This window comes from Colletotrichum tamarilloi (genome assembly GCF_030869305.1).
Source record: "Colletotrichum tamarilloi strain Tom-12 chromosome Unknown Scaffold_7.1, whole genome shotgun sequence".
NCBI classification, from domain to species: Eukaryota; Fungi; Ascomycota; class Sordariomycetes; order Glomerellales; family Glomerellaceae; genus Colletotrichum; species Colletotrichum tamarilloi.
In genome coordinates, this window is record NW_026849390.1 from 409,186 (window position 1) to 427,111 (window position 17,926).

The 17,926-nt window shown below is 54.2% G+C and overlaps 7 protein-coding genes across 7 annotated transcripts; 6 read left to right on the plus strand and 1 right to left on the minus strand.

Moving 5' to 3' along the window:
- Window positions 1-962: 962 nt before the first annotated feature.
- CTAM01_03067 (uncharacterized protein) lies at window positions 963-1,286 on the plus strand (the record flags this gene model as incomplete). The annotated part of the gene is made up of 1 exon (XM_060519105.1): window positions 963-1,286. A coding segment is annotated over one exon (324 nt), but the record flags the coding sequence as incomplete, so codon positions are not given.
- An 860-nt stretch (window positions 1,287-2,146) lies between these two features.
- On the plus strand, window positions 2,147-3,691 carry CTAM01_03068 (ZIP Zinc transporter; the record flags this gene model as incomplete). Its single annotated transcript, XM_060519106.1, has 4 exons — window positions 2,147-2,290; window positions 2,402-3,024; window positions 3,106-3,415; window positions 3,506-3,691. The coding sequence occupies 4 exons, from the start codon at window positions 2,147-2,149 to the stop codon at window positions 3,689-3,691; spliced, it is 1,263 nt and encodes a 420-aa protein (XP_060386105.1).
- Window positions 3,692-6,044: 2,353 nt separating this feature from the next.
- CTAM01_03069 (uncharacterized protein) lies at window positions 6,045-6,323 on the minus strand (the record flags this gene model as incomplete). The annotated part of the gene is made up of 1 exon (XM_060519107.1): window positions 6,045-6,323. One exon carries the CDS (start codon window positions 6,321-6,323, stop codon window positions 6,045-6,047), a length of 279 nt encoding a protein of 92 aa, XP_060386106.1.
- Window positions 6,324-8,569: 2,246 nt separating this feature from the next.
- Window positions 8,570-9,040, plus strand: CTAM01_03070 (uncharacterized protein; the record flags this gene model as incomplete). Its single annotated transcript, XM_060519108.1, has 1 exon — window positions 8,570-9,040. A coding segment is annotated over one exon (471 nt), but the record flags the coding sequence as incomplete, so codon positions are not given.
- Window positions 9,041-9,307: 267 nt separating this feature from the next.
- On the plus strand, window positions 9,308-10,795 carry CTAM01_03071 (arrestin; the record flags this gene model as incomplete). The annotated part of the gene is made up of 1 exon (XM_060519109.1): window positions 9,308-10,795. One exon carries the CDS (start codon window positions 9,308-9,310, stop codon window positions 10,793-10,795), a length of 1,488 nt encoding a protein of 495 aa, XP_060386108.1.
- A 3,176-nt stretch (window positions 10,796-13,971) lies between these two features.
- On the plus strand, window positions 13,972-16,325 carry CTAM01_03072 (endomembrane protein 70; the record flags this gene model as incomplete). The annotated part of the gene is made up of 3 exons (XM_060519110.1): window positions 13,972-14,053; window positions 14,154-16,236; window positions 16,307-16,325. 3 exons carry the CDS (start codon window positions 13,972-13,974, stop codon window positions 16,323-16,325), a joined length of 2,184 nt encoding a protein of 727 aa, XP_060386109.1.
- Window positions 16,326-16,522: 197 nt separating this feature from the next.
- Window positions 16,523-16,672, plus strand: CTAM01_03073 (uncharacterized protein; the record flags this gene model as incomplete). The annotated part of the gene is made up of 1 exon (XM_060519111.1): window positions 16,523-16,672. One exon carries the CDS (start codon window positions 16,523-16,525, stop codon window positions 16,670-16,672), a length of 150 nt encoding a protein of 49 aa, XP_060386110.1.
- Window positions 16,673-17,926: the final 1,254 nt, after the last annotated feature.

Genomic DNA, 17,926 nt, shown 5'->3' on the forward strand with positions numbered 1-17,926 from the left:
AAGAGTTGGGCACCCGTTTGGCCGGATTTCGTCGTTGTCATCGAACCTTGGTAACTACAGTTTCTTGTCATCAACGGTCGCATAATCACCCCTGAAGGGCCCATCCATTGAGAAAACCATCTTGGTGAGGATGTTCAAACCATCGGTCACCAAGTATCTGAGCAATCTCTCCTATTCCACGAGATATGGCACGGCATAGAAATGTGCGTCCCGGTGCCTAGGCGTGTGGGCTGAAGACGGCAATTCTTACGAATCGAAACGCGACTGCTAGACGAACATCTTATTTGCAGCAGTTCAATTTGGTGTAGAGAATAAGACGGCTTTACTTCTGTTGGACAGTCTACTTGGCTATACACGGGGTGTCTCGCCAGCATCGAGCGAGGATCCATCCGAGACATTGTTCGTGGTTAATAGGAGCACGAACGGCAATCATCCTAACTGTGATGTTTGCCGTTAATGTTCATACTGGTCACGAATAGCTCCTAGATCGCGATGTGTGGGGTTTCACGGCACCAGAGAAGTAGATCGTTGATAATTTTTAGTGAAGCCACCCACCAGGACAACAGAGCCATGAGGTCGAAGTCGCAAAGAAAAGCAGAAGGCCTGATGGTCAAAGGCTTTGCTGGAGTTCCTGGAGCTTCAAACGATGAGTCACTAGCGCAAGATCATTGGTCGCTCGGTGTCCTCTTGGTGAAGGTGCCGGTCCGAGATCCTGGTCCCCCGTGAAATCTGGGCCGGTTCTAGCGGGAGACAGACCATGGATAATGCTATTGGATTTCAATGTTGTTGATATCCATGCAGTTGAACAAATGTGTGCTACACGTATGCGATTTCTTGAAGATACAGCATGGCACACGGGAGTTTTGGCACTTTGAACGAGAGTGAAGAGGCAGCATGGACACGGACGTAGCCAATGTGCCCTCGTTCTCTTGCACCGTTCCCAAAATTTCAACGGGGATGCTTTACCAGACTCATCGAGATCAATTGAGGGCAAAACACACTATCAACAGAGCTTCAAGGAGCGTACCATACCTGATTCACGGAGCGACGTCAGAACTCAGCCAAAAAGCTCGGTGACACTGACACCCGCTTCTACTCCCACATCCCGAAGAGCCAGATGCAACCTTCCCAGCAAATCAGGACCCGTCACTTCCCAAGCATTACCCATCTTCTGTCAGTGCTCAAAACATTCCGCAGCAGCATTGGGCCAAACAGAGTCCTGCATTTGCTCTCTCTTTCCCACGAAGCTGAAGAGGGAATGTCGTTTACGCGGCAAGTGGTGGTGATGGAAAGTGGAAACGACCAACCGACCCGTCCGGGTACTCGAAACCCTCGGGAGCCCCCAGCTCTTTCCCAGTACCAAGAGCTTTAGTCTCAATTTTTGTACCTTAAGGGTCCAAGCAGGAAGGAGGTCGAGAAAATTGAATAAATGCTTCGAGACCCCCCTTCCTTCTGCACATTCTGTTTCCAAATGTCTTTGGCAACTTTAATCCGTGTTCTTGGACCAAACTTCCAACCCATATCGGTTATTGGGCAAGTCGTATGAATGAGTTATCCTGCCAATTCCAACATCGGACGCAAGACTTGCACAACAAGTCCCGAAAATGGCCTAGCGGCCTTTTTATGCTTCTCAGCTTGCACACAGCTCGCATTACCCCCTCCATTGAGCAGCACCCTCACAATCAGCGGCACGCGACCCTCTCAGCAGCTCCTCCAGGCTCCAGCGACCTGGAAAGGCACAGCTCGCACCGTCATCGGCCGAAAATGGTCGGAATTACAGCGTCTCCCTCGGCCGGCACTGCAGCGGCAGCGGCAGCGGCAGCGGACGTGCTCGCCAAGGTTTGGAAGAGGGAATGAGATGACAGCTTATCCAGGGAGGAGAGGGGGGCTTTCTGCACTATGCGGAAATTGGAGTAAACGCGAGAAAGATCTCAACAAGTGTTAGGATCACCGCCACAGCTTTCTTCGCTTCTCTCGACAATTCCTCGTCGTGCAATCGAGAGCTTCCACTCGTTTTTCTTCCACACCCATCCATCCCCGCCTCGACAATCGTTCAACCTCGGGAAAATCGAACATACAACACGTCGGAGAACGGAGAGATAAGCTCAAAGTCAAATACCGAACTTGACAAGCAACTGTAGCGACAATGGCTCGTTCCTGGAAGCCAGCCTTCTGGGCTCTCCTCCTCATGGTGCAGCTCGGCCTCGCCTCCACCGTCGCCGAGAAAATTGGTCTCACGAGCAAGCCCGTGGCATCACTCAGCCTCGAGGAGATTGACGAGCAGCTGCAGGTAAGTGCGAGGAGGAGAAGAATATGAAGCAAACCCGATTGGACGCACGGGAGAGCTCAGAGCACCAAAAATCATCAGCCTAGAGCTTCGCAACTGACGATACCATCCCAGCAATGCTCGATAGTCCAATCCCTAACCTCCTCCAAACTCGCCTCCCTCTCCGAAACCCCCTCCCTCCTCTCTCGCGCCTTCGGAACCCTCTTCCCCGGCTCCCCCGCCGTAAACGCCCTCCTGGCGACCCTCTACATCTCCGGGCCCCCCAACTTCCTCCTCGCCCTCTGCCCGACCGACATTGACCCCTCCTCTCTCTCCGTCATGGTCGCCTTCGCCGTCGGAGGGCTCATGGGCGACACCTTGTTCCACCTGCTCCCCGAGATCTTCCTCGGCGAGGACGAGCCCGAGCGCGCGCGCCTCGTGCTCGTCGAACCGAACCGCAATCTGCTGCTCGGCGTCGCGATCCTCGTCGGTTTCATGACGTTCGTGGCCATGGATAAGGGACTGCGCATCGCTACGGGCGGGGAGGGGCATTCGCACGATCACGGTGGACACTCGCATGCGCAGGAGCACGGGGAGGCCAAGGCCGAGGGCGTGTCGTCTGCTGTGGAGAAGGCGGGCAAAGTCACCTCGCGCAAGAAGGCCGGGACCGACTCCGGATCTGGAGCCGACGGTGCCGTGGACAAGCCGGAGAAGGAGATGAACCCCAGCGTGAGACTCGGAGGCTACCTGAACCTGATGTACGACTTCCCCTCACCCAGTCTTCCACTCGGCCTCCGGGCGCGATTCTACTCATGACTGTACTGACTTACATCCCGCAGCGCCGACTTCACGCACAACATCACAGACGGCCTCGCCATGTCCGCCAGCTTCTACGCCTCCCCGACCATCGGCGCAACCACCACCGTAGCCGTCTTCTTCCACGAGATCCCCCACGAGGTCGGCGACTTTGCCCTGCTCGTGCAATCCGGCTTCAGCAAGCGCGCCGCCATGGGCGCCCAATTCGTCACGGCCCTCGGCGCCCTTCTCGGCACCCTCATCGGCATCGCCGTCCAGGAGCTCGGCGGCAGCAGCTCCGGCTCCGGCGAGGGCGGTATGCCGCGTAACGCGGGGCTCTGGGGTACCAGCTTGGTGAGTTAAAAACCTGCACTCTTTTTCTCTCGTGCCGCCAACGCAAGTTTGGCGTGACGAATCACAAGTTGCTGACGATGGACCTGATAGACTTGGGGCGATTTGCTTCTGCCCTTCACCGCGGGTACCTTCCTCTACGTCGGTACCGTCGCCGTTATCCCCGAGCTGCTCGAGACGGGCCCGAACAAGATGGCCGAGCTGCGCAAGACCCTCGTTCAGTTCGCCGCCATTGCTGTCGGCGCCGGTATCATGCTGTACATTTCGTGGCATGACTAGACAATGCACCCATTCAATGGTGCTTGAATTCTGCCCCGTGCACACGTAAACATGTCCATGTTAGATGCACCTTTACTGAAAAAGGCGAATACGCCATGTAGAATATATAGAGATAATAGACAGAGCAAGACGCTCTGCCACTACCAGATGAGGAGGATTTCTTCAGCCAAAAGTGATGTGAAACCACCCGTCACCATAATCTGGTTACGCTTACCTCTGGATACAATGCAGCCAGCAATACGGATATGAGGTAGAGAGTAAGCTGGACGAAAGGAGTGATGACCTACCCCAACCCAAAACGGCGCCTTCACGGCAACAGACCGTCCCAAACACCATTTCCAACAACTCGGTCGACGGATCGTCTAGTCCCTGGCCGTCTGACCGGCTTTGGTAGCAGTGCGGGCGCAAGAGAAAGCATGTGGCGTCGTCGACGGGAGTCAAAAGTTGGGGTAAAGAGAAGTAGACAATGTAGAGGAACATGTCGTCCTTCGACTACATGATGAAGCAGAGGGGAAGCTGAATAATACACACACATACACGAAGCTCCCCACGAAGGAATGAGCTTGTCATGGCCGGAGTGAGAAGTACCAGTGTTTCAAAGAGACTTGCGTATTCCGAGTAAGCTTGTGGTTTTGCACGCATCACATTTTGGTGTTGGCTGGGCTTAGGCCTGACTGCTTTGCCATCTCCCAATTTCAGGTGGAAAGAGAAGAGTCAGTGGAGGCGTGCATGAGGCAATTCCTGGGTGGTCTGTAAGTTTGCGGCTGTGAGCACGCAATGAGCTTGGTGAGCAAATGTCAAGAGGGTTGACGCAATACAGTCCTGGAGATGGTGTTCTGGTTCACCTCAGCCTCGAGGAACATGATTTCCGGTGTAGCGAAGACGGGGAATTATTCATCATGGAGCTTGGTCAGCTCTTGTGGTTTGGGGGTGGTTGCCAATGAACCGGGAGATGCCCAAGTGATATGCGTTGTTGTCTATGGCCTGTCCACCAGCCTACTAGTGCAATGGCGACAATGACATGAGGCGCTCTGCAGGGCGCGGTGCACATCAGCGGTATGTAGGGCGCACTGGGCGCGTGAGTCAATAAGAGTCTTTGGGCTTGGCCGCCAAAGTTTCTACACCTACTGGTGGGTGCATGGCCATGTGTGCATGACGCCTTTTCGTAGTCTGGGAATGACCCGGAATCGAAAAAGGCTGTCCCATCCGTCGTCCGAAGGATCTCCCCGTCCCGATTGGAGGCGGAATCCCATCATCGTAGGCCTGCTAGGGTCTGGCCATAGACATTTGGCGATGAGGCCATGTGCGGAAGGGCGGTTAACGGGAGTGTTAGGTAATACTTCCGGACTCTCGTTCCGGAGCGTGGGATGTCTCCAGCATGTCTCCAGTGCTGTCCATCCAAAGGCGCATCGTGGGTCCTTTCCCCTTGGACAGATGGCGCTTATGGCACTCCACTCTGCGCAATAGAGGCAACAAATTGCTCGTAAAAATTTTCTCGAAAAAAAACTTCAACCACACTGTCCGACCGTCGACATCGCAAACACCCATGTGCCATCGTAGACCGCGGCCATCCACGGCTCGTTTGTCGTCGGCTCAAAGTGGATGTTCTGCTCGGGATATTCGTGGTATTGCACCATCGTCACTAACACCCACAATCCATATCAAGCAAACCCACAGTTGTCTCCTGTTGTTCTCAAGCATGCCCGTTCAACATTGGCTTGTTTCCCGTATGCACCCCTGATTTGGGTGAGTCGATCAAAACCTCACGGCGGCTCTAGCTGCTGCTCACAAAGGAGCCGCACAGCATGGCTATGCAGCATTGCAGGTAGTGATGCGCCGTAAACTGTAACCCGAAGAGCCCCATTCTGTTCCGCGATGGAGCCTCAAGTTTGTCTTGTCTCAACTTTTCAAGATCCGCTTGCTCCCGTGCCTTGGCCTGACGTACTTGGCTCGTTCCAGCCTTCCATTCAGACGTTCCATACATTCTAGCGTCATCGCCCCGATGGATCTCATCAGTCATAAGCTCACCATCGTCGTGCGGCTGTTGTTACTTGACATCCAATTGCGCTCCTGGTAGGCCGCAACGTGGCCAGCTGTATTCTTCGGGTTCTCTCCTGCGGTACCCGACCATTCGTGATGTGATAGTAATGGCTTCCCTCTGTTTGTTCTTTTGCATGTTCCATGGTGTGTGAGCCATCCAATGGTCCATGCGGCCACTACCTTGGCGAGGCCGCGAGTGGCCATTCGAGACCTTTGCAACTTTGAAGGCGTGGGATCGAGTGTAAAATTTTCACTTCACGATGGTCATGGTCGTAGCTCTGATGGATCTCATTACTTTCGGCGTCCCCTAACGTTAAGAACTCGCGAGGCACGCCCCCATAAGCGCACCCTTCGGATGGATCATGGCAACCTCCAGGGCCCCATACCACCGGGGGATCCACCGGCTTAACAGAGGGCATCGACCGCTAACGGGAGGCCGAACCGGGTGGCCGATGTGCCTCCGCCGCGGGAGTCCACTTTCAACCGTGTACGTCAAGGGGACCCGATGGCATGGATCTCGTGTAATGCCAGCAACAGCCGCCAGGCACCTAAAGGCAAAGCGCCGCGCCCCTGGATGGATCTCATTAGACATCGATTCCGTGTACGTAAAGCCCAGCCGGTTGTCGTGTGTTTTTGCGAACTTTGTATCTGAATTAGTTTTTTTCTTCTCATCCACGTCGTTTGTCCGTTGGATTGCGATATCCACCTCGCGTATGTTTGAGGGTGAAAACGATTGAATCGAGGTAGAGGTACTTGCGATACTTGCTGTACCTGTCGTGTGCTTGTACCCTGTGTCGGTTTACCCAGGCTGCCCTTGTTTATTCGACGGGCTTGTAATTTTTCAACCAACGACACACCTGCTCCTATGCTTGAAAATACGCCTGGTGCGTGTGACTGCGTATTGCAGCGATGACGAAGTGAAGTGCTCGGGAAGGAAATTTCCCACCCTTGCCTGCAGTCGTCGTGGAGGGTGATGGAACGAATTCAAGCTGCTGATTGGGACAGCGGTGTCGGACTGGCGACGCGATTGGGGTCGATCATTGAAGAACAGTGAACCTAACAAGACTTCTCCTCGGCAGCAGGCTGAAAAGTATGCCACTGGCTGCCCGGCCGTGGTTCTCCTGCTGTCTCGTGCGTCTTATCACAACTTGGTGTTGAAGGGAGTGGCAGGCCGCAGGGAGGCAGATAATAATGTGACATTTTGGACGTTGGCTCGCTGCAGCCGTTGGCAGATTGCTGGGGTCGCGGATCTTGAATCCCATGATTGCTCCCCGCGTGCCCGCATCACCCTCGGTTTGAGTTGCTTCTTGCGTGGTGTCGCGGGGGCGGCTCTCTTAGCTCTATTCTGATTCCCCATTCCCCAGTCTGGAGATGGCAACGGCTGGAGTCTGGCACGGCTCCGATTGAGCTCCGAGAGCAGAGGTCCACGACATTGCAAGTAAATATTGTTGTGAACAGGTGCTAGTGCTGTCTTTGTCGTTTGCGTCAATGTCATCCGTTAGGGCGCTGGGAGATTCGGCTGACTGTCTTTTGGTGTCGGACGACAGCGTGACGGCAGTAGGGCGTATCGAGCCATGTCGGTGGTCTGAGAATGAATGAGAGTACCGGGAGCACGACAGGTTCTCGGCAAAGGTTGCAGCCAAGTGCCTAGGCGGGCTGCGTGTTGTTTACGCTGGTTTTGCGCAGAGGTTGCCCATTTTCTACTCGAGTATGGATCGGCGAGAGACTTGAGCTTTCACTAGTTGGCTGGCGCTGGCGTCACAGTCATCAGGGTCCAAATTGATCCGTCATGTCAGCAGACTGACTGTACCAGAGGCTTGAGCCGGGTTCCGTTGGCGATGGTCGGGAATCCGAGTGGGTGGAGATGAATGTCAGAAGCATCGGCCGGGAAGATGAAAGTTTCCCTTGATTCAGACACTATTGAGGTGCTTTCCATGCCTTACCGCCTCAGCAAGCATCAGGAGGTTAGCACCAGCCGGGAATTGCTGTCTCGTTCTTGCCAAAGGAAGGTAAGGAGCACCTGCCGATCATCGGCGCCGTGTGGTGGTGGAGGAAGGTCCAGTCAAAGGGTCTTGCTCGGTTCTCGTCATTTTAAAGCGGGTCCTGCGCCTTTCCACGACGTCCAAGTTGACATGATGACTCTTTTGGCGAGCAAGTGCGACACGCTAGCAAAGTTGAATCTGAGCTTCCCAACCATGGATTACCAATCTCAAAGAATTCTAAGCAGCCTTTCATTTTGAAACGGCAGGGAGAGACAATAGAGGCATTGCTGTTTAATGTACCTTAACTTGTGAGTCTGGGGTTGGATGCGTCTCGTCTTGCATGGTCTACATGGCATCATTTGGAGCATTGGAAATCAGGGTCTGTTGCAGTTGAATCCTTCTCTGTGCAACAATGGACTTTGATGTCGAGAAACCTTTAATGAGCTTAGGTAAAATACCTTCAACAGCTATTCAATACCAAGGTACCTTAGCTAATTCGGTAATGGGAAACCTGTGACAAGAAACCTGGATGGCCCAGAGAAGTTGCGGAGCAGCAGACGGAGTCATAGCTGCCATTCACGCCTTTCACGCCGTTCTATCGCAGCTGGCGACGTTTTGAGGGTCGGAGTCTCGGAGTCTCCACCTAGTTGCGTCCAACAACCGGTGGGCTACTCCGTACAGTTACTCAGTCTACCTACCTACCTTACCTTACAGAGGGAATGGAAGTCGGAGCGTGCCCTACAGCGCTGGGGATGTCTCTAGCGCATAATTGTATAAGGTAAGCTCGACAGGAAGGGCGTCACTTGTCGAGACCAAGCACCCAAGCTCGCCTTTGGGAGCGCCAGTCATCCGCCATGCCATCCACCATTCTAGTGGATCCCATCCTTCAGATTTTGTCTTTCTGCTGTCTTCTGGTCCACTTTTCACCTTCCTTTGCACGCTGAACACACTGAACAACCGGTCAACAACAGGGCAGGCAGTTCAAGTTCCCGTCTCGGCCACTGCCCGTGCAACCGCAAGTCTCCCGCCCGGGGACCTGCCTGCCACCCACCACCCACCCTCTCTCAAAATGTCGGTACCTCATCCGAGTACCTCACGTACCTTGGCCAGGTACCGGTACGTTTCCCACCTCCCTCCATCACGCAGGCTGAGGATGAGGAGCCCGCCCTTTGCAAGTGCGAGGAAGACGTCGACGGTGGAGGGTTTCCAGGTTGTTTCCGGCCCTGGCGTTTGCTGCCATGGATCTGCTCAAGTCGAGTCGAGTCGAGTCAAACAATCACGCTGCATTGCACTCCTGCCCATCCATCTACTCCCTTCCCATCCTTGACATTGACCCGACCTTAAAGAGACACGCCTCGCCCACCCTTTTGTCATGGAAATGTCTATATTTCTCCGTACCACTCACAGGCTTTCATCTTGGTTTCATTACCATATCGTCACTTACAAGACTCCATCTGGTTCCCGTCTAATACCTGGGGGATCTTCACTCAAGCCTTCGTCTACATACATATAAGCTACGCACCCCACCTCGGGGACATTCCCATCATCGTCATCATCACACCCAACCAGCTCCATCTACCATCAACCAGCCAAAATGTCGAGCCACAGTGACATGAGCTCGGTCATCTCCTTTGCTCGACAGCCTGCTTCCACCAGGAAGCAGAGCATCGAGGTCAAGATCAACGACCACTACAGCTCCAAGGTCTACACCTCGGGTAACCCCATTTCTGGAGAGGTCACAATCACGCCCAGCCATGACAGCCGATTCGATTTTGTTCAGATCATCCTGATCGGCATCTCGAGGACTCGCCTTGACGCCGTTCAGATTCCTCAGCTTTCTTCTCACACCTTTCTGAAGCTCGAGATGCCCATTCCCGCTTCCGCCTACCCCGTACCCCGGATTTTCGAGGCCGGCAGGGCTTACACCATTCCCTTCAACTTCGTCATTCCCCACCAACTGACGATGAGTGCTTGCACTCACAAGGCTCAGTACGATTACATCCAAGACTACCACATGCGTCTGCCCCCGACCATGGGCGGCTGGGAGAGGGATGACATGGCCCCCGATATGGCCCAGGTCCAGTATGTCATCAAGGCCCGCGTTGTGCGACAGGACGAGCTCGGCGGAAAGCCGATCAAGGTCATGGAGGACACCCACCACATCAAAGTCCTCCCTCGATCCCCCGAGGACCCGCCTCTGAACATCACCAAGCAGGACAAGAACTACGCCCTCAACAAGACAAAGACCATTCGCAAGAACATCTTTTCCTCCAAGCAGGGCACTGTCACAGCCGCAACCGCTCAGCCTGGTGCCGTCTACCTGACTGCCGACGGCCGCGGAGCCTCCGAGGGCTCAGTCTTGGTCAACCTCAACTTTGAGCCTACCTCTGCCGATATCCTGCCTCCCAAGGTCAGCACCGTCTCGGCCAAGATCCAAGCTCAGACCTGGTATGGCGCAACGCCCATGTCGTCGCTCCCCAACATGGGGAACAGCCAAGAGGCATATGCCATGACCCAGCAGCTCGCATACCAAACCTCCGTTTCCCTCTTCTCCACATCGGTTGACAAGGTTGCTTGGCGCCAGCAACTGGCCTCCACCGCCCGCCGTGATTCCGGATACTCCAGCGATGGCATGCGTGAAGGCAGCCCCTCCGACTCGGACAGCCAGCGTCAGAGCAACAGCCGCCGCTCGAGCAAGGACCGCTCCTCTCCCATCTTTCACAAGGCCGCTCTCCAGATTCCTTTCAAGCTGCCCACAGCCCGAAAGACCTTTATCCCGACCTTCCACGCCTGCCTAATCTCCCGCACCTACACGCTGCAGTTGACCATCGTCGTTGGCGATTCCAAGATCAACTTGAACATCCCTCTGCAAGTCGCCCTCGAGCCGCCCATGCAGCTCGATTCGCTTGACACGGGCCTTCCCACCTTCGAAGCCGTGATGGCACAGCAAGAGGAGGCGGAAGCGGACGCTTTCCTCCAGCCGAGATTGTTGCAGCAACCCGCACCCGAATTCCAGGGTACTTCCGTGCTGCCTAGCTACGGCGATTTGTCTGCAAGGCGAGGCGAGGTCTCCGTTGCTTGAGATTCTTGCAGCTTAAGTCCTTGTTTCCTTGCATTGACGAATTACGACTTATGGGGGGTTTTGAGCACGATATTCCTTTCAGCAATTTCCTTTATTCCCTTGTTTCGATGGCGATGATACCAGTAGAGAATCGAGCTGGTGGGCTACCGGAGTCTTGGATACTAAAATTCGGGACGCTTTGATTTGGAGTTTTTTGTTATTCATTTGAAAAATTTGTCTGTTGGAATTGAAGATACCCAAAGAGCAAGAGGCAAATTGGATAAACACATCAACTTAGTAATAATATGACAAAATCACTCAGATCTGGGCTCCTTTGGAACTTATTTTATACGACCTGATGAGGCCTGCCTAGCACGTACTTTATGGCACTGATTTATGGAGGAAGAAGCTTGTATTCTTCCAAACAAAAGGGCGCGAATCACCCCTAGAAGACCAATAAAATCAATTAGGAGGTTGACAACACCTCAGCGCCGAGGTCCTGGTTTTACTCATATGACTTATATCCGAATAATACCTACCGCACACGGCATGTTTGACACAGACCGTACAATCCATAATCAGCGGCCGAACCCGCCTCCAACCGGAATGCCAAGAGAAGGAGATGGTCCGGGGCAGAGTGGCACCTCCGGAGACGGGACGGGATGATGGGGCGGAAGTGAAGGGGCCCGGACCGGAGGAGCCTGGTACACCTGGCCGGAAGCAGGTGCCCGGTGGAGACGAAAACGGGAGAAAGGTGCCGCCATGCCGTGCCGGACACCCAGAAAGTTCTAGGCCCATTAAGTTGCTTCCATTTTCCCCTGTTGCTTCCAGTATCGAAATTGCGGTGGAGTTTTTGCTGCTATCCCGCTTTTTCCCTGTTTCTTTTGCCCCGGACGCTCAGCATGATTTTCCCAAGAAGCTCGGACTGGAGGGTCACTGGGCAAATGAGGGGGATTTGGGGGTGAGGAAATGTGGGGGTTTGATTATCCGGCATAAGCTGGCATTAGCACAATAACACCAAGCAAACTGCATCACTATCCATGTATGCGAATTCCCCCCGTGACATTGGGAATGGAGAAAGATGACGATATCTGGGCGTTCTTAACACCCGGCCTGTCACTGTCCAACAGCCCACTCTCCCGATGCTGTTTGTTCGAGAGAGGGAGCGATCGTCTACGAGGCAGGTCACAGAAGTGGTTCGTTCGTTTGTTTCTATTGATAGTAACTTGACTAAAGGGAGCGGGAGCCGCGTAAACTGCCCACACTAAATAAGATCGATCGTCTGTTTCCACATGGCATCGTTTCTAGTGCGGTGACTCGCGAGTCGAGGGCTTGCAAAGCTGAGGATGAGGCTCAGGCGCAAGTTCCGAGGTGAGGTAAGCTGTGCACAAATAACCAACCATTCCTCCCTCTTCTTGCGTGAGAATTATTTTTTCTAGCAGGATATCCTATTCTGTAAAACACAAGCAATGCACAAATCACAATGGAACTACACGTGACGACGCGGACACCCCTTTCATCTTTGGCTGCGACCTGCCCCAAAGAGTGAACCCCCCTCGTGTCGGTTGGATTTAGCTTCCCCAACAGCAGATGTTGATTGGTGCGGCGGGACAGCGGGCGGCGGCAGATATAGGGGTTGGGGCGCACTTCTCGCCTGCTCTTTGGAGGGTCTTGGGGGGGTGAACCGTGAGCAACCTATCCGTATGTACATAGGTATCTACCTGCAGAAATGTCTGTGCTACCGCTTGCGTTCATGGGATTGGGCAAAGAGTCTGGGAAAGGAATTTCAAGGTACGCATACGGATGAGTATGGGTGAATTGCGACAAGCCTTCCCGCTCATGTCTTGCGCTTCTCATTGAGAGACATGTTGGTCTTGGCAGGCGCGAGATAGGAACTGAAGCGCGTAGGGAAGCGTGCCTACCTTGCCTTACTTTACATTAGAAGTACAAAGCTACTGATATCCAATGTAAGGCAAGGCAAGTACCATCTGTGAAAGAGAAGAGAGGGGAAGAGAGGCCCCCCCCCCCCCCAAGATGCCGGATGGGGACTACAGCGAGGGATGGATGGCACTCGACGACCGCGATGCTACGCTGGAAGACGGCATCTCAGATTGAGGTTGAATGATTACAAGCAATTTATGAAGTATTCCGGGCCTTTCTCTGATCGATGCTTCACCTCTCAGTGGGCTCCTACTTGTAAAGTGGTCTTGAACCGTGCGCCCATCATCGATCCCCCCATCCCGACCATCCATCCCGATGCTCGCAGCCCATGTGCTCATGCCATGCAATCCCAGTGAATCTCCCATTTCCATTCCCATTCCCATGCTCTGTCCATCTCCTCCCCCCTTGTGAACTGTTCTTATTTCCCGCCGATTCCGTCCCGTCCTCCATCCGCCAGCTGCATCCCGTCAACGTCCTAGCTTTCTTCCAATTGCCTCTTCATCCCCTCTCCTCCCCTCCCCCCCTTCCATCTGGAGGGTGTGTCTTTGTATTCCTCTTGTCCCTCTCCCCCCCGTGCTGCATGCATTGTCTCCCATCACTCAACCTGCCTACTTTCAACAACAACACCTCAACTCGCCCTTCCATCCTCACCCACTCTTCCAAGGTTGGACCCCGTTTCGAAACAAAAACGATAACGGCCGACGGCGGGCTCACTTGCGTCATTTCTCAACAAGACGGGAGAGTTCTAGATTTCGAAGTTTGATACTTGACAATTTACCTTTAGACTTCTTTCCTGGGTACTTGGTACCGATTCCACTCGTTTCCGCCTCAGCTTACCTCACCTCACCTTCTACCACCCCGAATTTCCTCCTCTTGCGATCCTTTGGGGCCGGCACATCTGCGCAGCCCAGTCCGATCCAGTTTTCTTGGATTCCGCCCTCCCACCCATTTGCGGCGGCGGCGTGGCGCGGAGAGAGACACCGTGCAGCCACGGACCCTCGACTGAACCTGAACGCGACCGGACTCGTCTTACCTTGATTGCGTTCCTGACTTGGCCTAATTTTATCCTCAATTGTCCTTCAATTCCCTCCAAGCCGGAAAGGTACCCCGATTAAACCACAACCACCACCGCAGAGGACAGGTCGCCCATCTTATCGGGTCACCTCTTTTACCACTTACACAAACTTCACCGAGACGGTCTATGCGGATTTAATTCGACAACGACGACGAACTCGCAAATACCGAACCTAATTACAATGCGACAGGTGCTCAAGGCCGGCTTGGGGTGCCTCGTCTCCCTGTTGCTTGCCGCACCAGCCGACGCCTTCTACATTCCAGGTTCGCCGCCCTCAGAAAGAAGCCCCCAGCTCATGATCTCAAACACCTCTCTCTCGCTCGAGCAATTGCCCGCTGACTATACCTTGATATTAAACTATAGGCTGGTCGATTAAGAGCTATAAGGACGGCGAGCAGGTACCCTTACTCGTGAACAAGGTCTACTCCGACAACACTCAGCTGCAGTATGCCTACTACGACCTCCCCTTCGTGTGCCCGCCGACGGGCCAGCGCAAGCCCGGCACGGGACTGCTTAGCGGACAAAGCATCCCCCTGAACCTCGGCGAGGTCCTCCGCGGCGACAGGATCAAGACATCCGACATTGACCTGGTCGTCGGACAGGACAAGCCGTGCAACTTGCTGTGCAACCGCGAGATGAGCCGCAAGGACATGCGCCGCGCAAAGGACATGGTACACGATGGCTACGTCACCGAATGGATCGTCGATAATCTCCCCGGTGCCACGAGCTTCGTAACCGTCGACAAAAGCCGCAAGTACTACGCCGCCGGCTTCAAGCTCGGCTTCACGGATTACTCGGCCAGCAGCGGGAAGCCGCGCTACTTCCTCAACAACCACCACACCATTGTCATCCGTTGGCGCAGAGCCCCCGGGAAGGCGGGCGAGCGCGGCGGTAAAGTCGTCGTCGGCTTCGAGGTGTACCCCAAGAGCATCGGACCCAATAACAAGCGCGACGAGAATGGGTGCCCCGCGGATTTGCAGAATATTGACCAGAATTTCGAGCTCTACCTCGCCCCGAATAAGTCCTCCGAGACGCCAAAGCAGCAGCAGAACCTCGATTCCTCCTCATACCACCCCGCTACCGACGATGACGAAGACCTCGCCGACGACGGTGCCAAGCTGACCGTGCCCTATACCTATTCCGTCTACTTCCGCGAGGACAACAATGTCGAGTGGTCGCGCCGCTGGGATCTGTACTTTGTCAATCAGGAGGAGGGCCAAAAGATTCACTGGCTGGCCATTGTGAACTCGCTCATTATCTGCGGTCTGCTCACGGGCATTGTCCTGATGATTCTCGCGAGAACGATCCGCTCCGATATCAAGGGCTACAAGGAGGTGCCCCTCGAGGACGGCAAGCCAAAGCTGAAGCGCAAGAAGACGGCCGGCAACAAATCCCCCCGACTTTCTGAGAAGACCGGCGGACTGCTCGATCAGGGAGCCGGAATTGACGCCGAAAACGACGCCGACGTGTCGTCTGACGAAGAGGCACTCGAGGACGTTACGGGCTGGAAGCTGCTGCACGCCGACGTCTTCCGGACGCCCCGGCACGGCTACCTGCTGGCCCCGCTCGTCGGCTCCGGCATGCAGCTGCTCTTCATGGCGGTTGGTCTCGTTCTGCTAAGCGCCCTCGGCGTCCTTAACCCTAGCTTCCGCGGCGGCTTCATCAGTGTCGGCGTCGGCCTCTTCGTCTTCGCTGGCCTCTTCTCGGGCTACTTCTCAGCGCGCGTCTACAAGACGTTCGACGGCCAGGACTTCCGCAAGAACGCGCTCGTCACCGCCGTCCTCTTCCCCGGCCTCCTCTTTGGCATCGTCTTTATCCTTAACCTATTCGTCTGGGCACAGGCTTCAAGCACGGCAATCCCCTTTGGCACTCTCGTCGCCATCATCTTCCTCTGGCTCTGCATCCAGGTGCCCCTCGTCTACGCCGGCTCCTGGTTCGGCTTCGTCCGCAGCGCCAAATGGGAGCACCCGACCAAGACGAGCGTCGCGCCGCGCCAGGTGCCCCGGCAGGCGTGGTACATCAAGTCGTGGCAGTCTGTCCTGCTCGCGGGGCTGATTCCCTTTGCGGTCATTTTTATTGAGCTGCTGTTCGTGTTCCAGTCCGTCTGGCAGGACAAGAGCGGCTACTACTACGTGTTTGGGTTCCTGGCCGTGGTGTCGGTGATTCTGATTGTGACGATTGCCGAGGTGACGGTCGTGACAATTTACGTTCGGCTGTGCGCCGAGAACTACAACTGGTGGTGGCAGTCGTTCGCCGTCGGCGGTGGGAGCGCCGTGTGGGTGTTCTTGTACTGCGTATGGTACTACTTTTTCAAGTTGCACATTACCGGCTTCGTGAGCAGTATGCTCTTCTTCAGCTACAGCTTCATGGCGTGTTGTGTATACGGTCTCCTGACGGGGACGGTGGGGTTCCTGAGCGCGTACGCGTTTGTTCGGAGGATTTATGGGTAAGCTTTCTTCCTTTCACTCACTCTCCGGATTCTTATGGGGAAAAAGAAGCTGACGTTGTGCGGACAGAGCAATCAAGGCAGACTAAACACCGTGAGGGTTTGTCATCGTCATTTTAATGTTTTATTTTGGACAGCGAGGTTCCCTTAATGTTTTGATTCTCGACACGAACGAGAGAAAGAATGGAACGGAAGGAAAGACGAAACGGTGGGGAAGGCGCTCATTAATTGCATTGCCTGGCGTCGTCAAAACAAGTTTTTGGGGAGTGGGAAATAAAGAAGCCCAATGGGGAGTGCGTTGAGGCTTTGGCTTTGGGGGCGTTTTTATACTGGGTGGTTGAAGTGTGCTCGTTTGTTCATCGGTCTCTCTGCCTATCTCTTTCTCATCCTTGCCTGGGAACCATGGAGCGTGAGAAGGGAGAGAGGGGTCGTTTGAAGACGTTTCTAACGCACATGAAGTACATATCACGAAGACAGATCACCACGGCCAGGAGGCTCAAGTGTGTATTATGTTTGAAAGAACTTGATTAGTTTTTGGGGTAAAGATTGTCAGCGTATAATTAGATTCCCTCTCTACGTATGAGTGCCTTGCGTGTCCGTCTAGTTCCTTGACCTTGAGTTTGTGCCATAAGTGAAAGAGAGAGGCTCCTAGGTTTTGATGAAAGATGTTGCTCGCTCCGGTAGGAACGGACAGCAACTCAAAGTCAGAATCGCAACTGCTGCCTAATCTCGTTTATCCTGCAATAGTGGTTGAGAAGAGAAAACACACGGATAAAACGGCGCGGGAAAAAGAACTGGTGAGTGAAAACAAGAAAAGATGCATATGACATGATTGCCATGCCTTGACTCCCCCCTCTCCTCTCAAAGGTCGATAAGCTTTCTCTTGAAGGTGCCGGTCATGATCCAATGAGACGTGTGGTGAGGGGGGAACCTGGACCTGCCGTTTTGAGCGACGAGATGCCGGTGGTGTCAGGCAGGCTGACGGGCCCCGAGAAGGGGGGGGGGGGTCCAACGGTGTAGGGGGTGGTGTATTTGATGCGGCAGCCGCTATGTTGCTGCGTTTTGATGTTGGGATCTATGGAGAGGAGGTGATTTCATGTCCATGGCTGCATTTTGATGATTGCATGTTGTAGGATGATTAATTATGTTGCTATGTACTTTGCGAGATGAATTGATAAAAAAGGCCATATTAAACAGAGCAGAGACAGGCTTCATGCGATGCAGTCGGTGACGTTTCTAAATCTTTCTGGTGAATCACAATGCCCCGAGACGATTCGTTTCAAGCAAGTGGGATAATCTGGCCATGATCCTCCCTGTGTGAAGTCGAGAAGGGTTGGTTCCTTGAAATGCCAAGCTTTCTTACACGGGACGGGAACTAGATGGGCGGGATGCGACGGGGGGTGCCCGCCCATATTATTATCCTTGGGACCGCATGGGCATGAAACTTGGAATACGTCTTGAACGAAATTCTCTTTGGGGAATTGAAGTCCGTAAGCGCTCTTATCAGGAAGGCCACTTTAGGATACCTAGGTAATTTGGTCTTCGTATCTACTAAAGGAACTTTGGTACGTTGAAGTTTGGGACTTTGGTTTAAATTCGACCTCACAGACGGGAGTGGCGTCAGTGGGATGGCTTGCTGGGCTTGCCTGCTTCGGCCGGCAACCCCATTCCGCATCCGCTCCCGACGTTT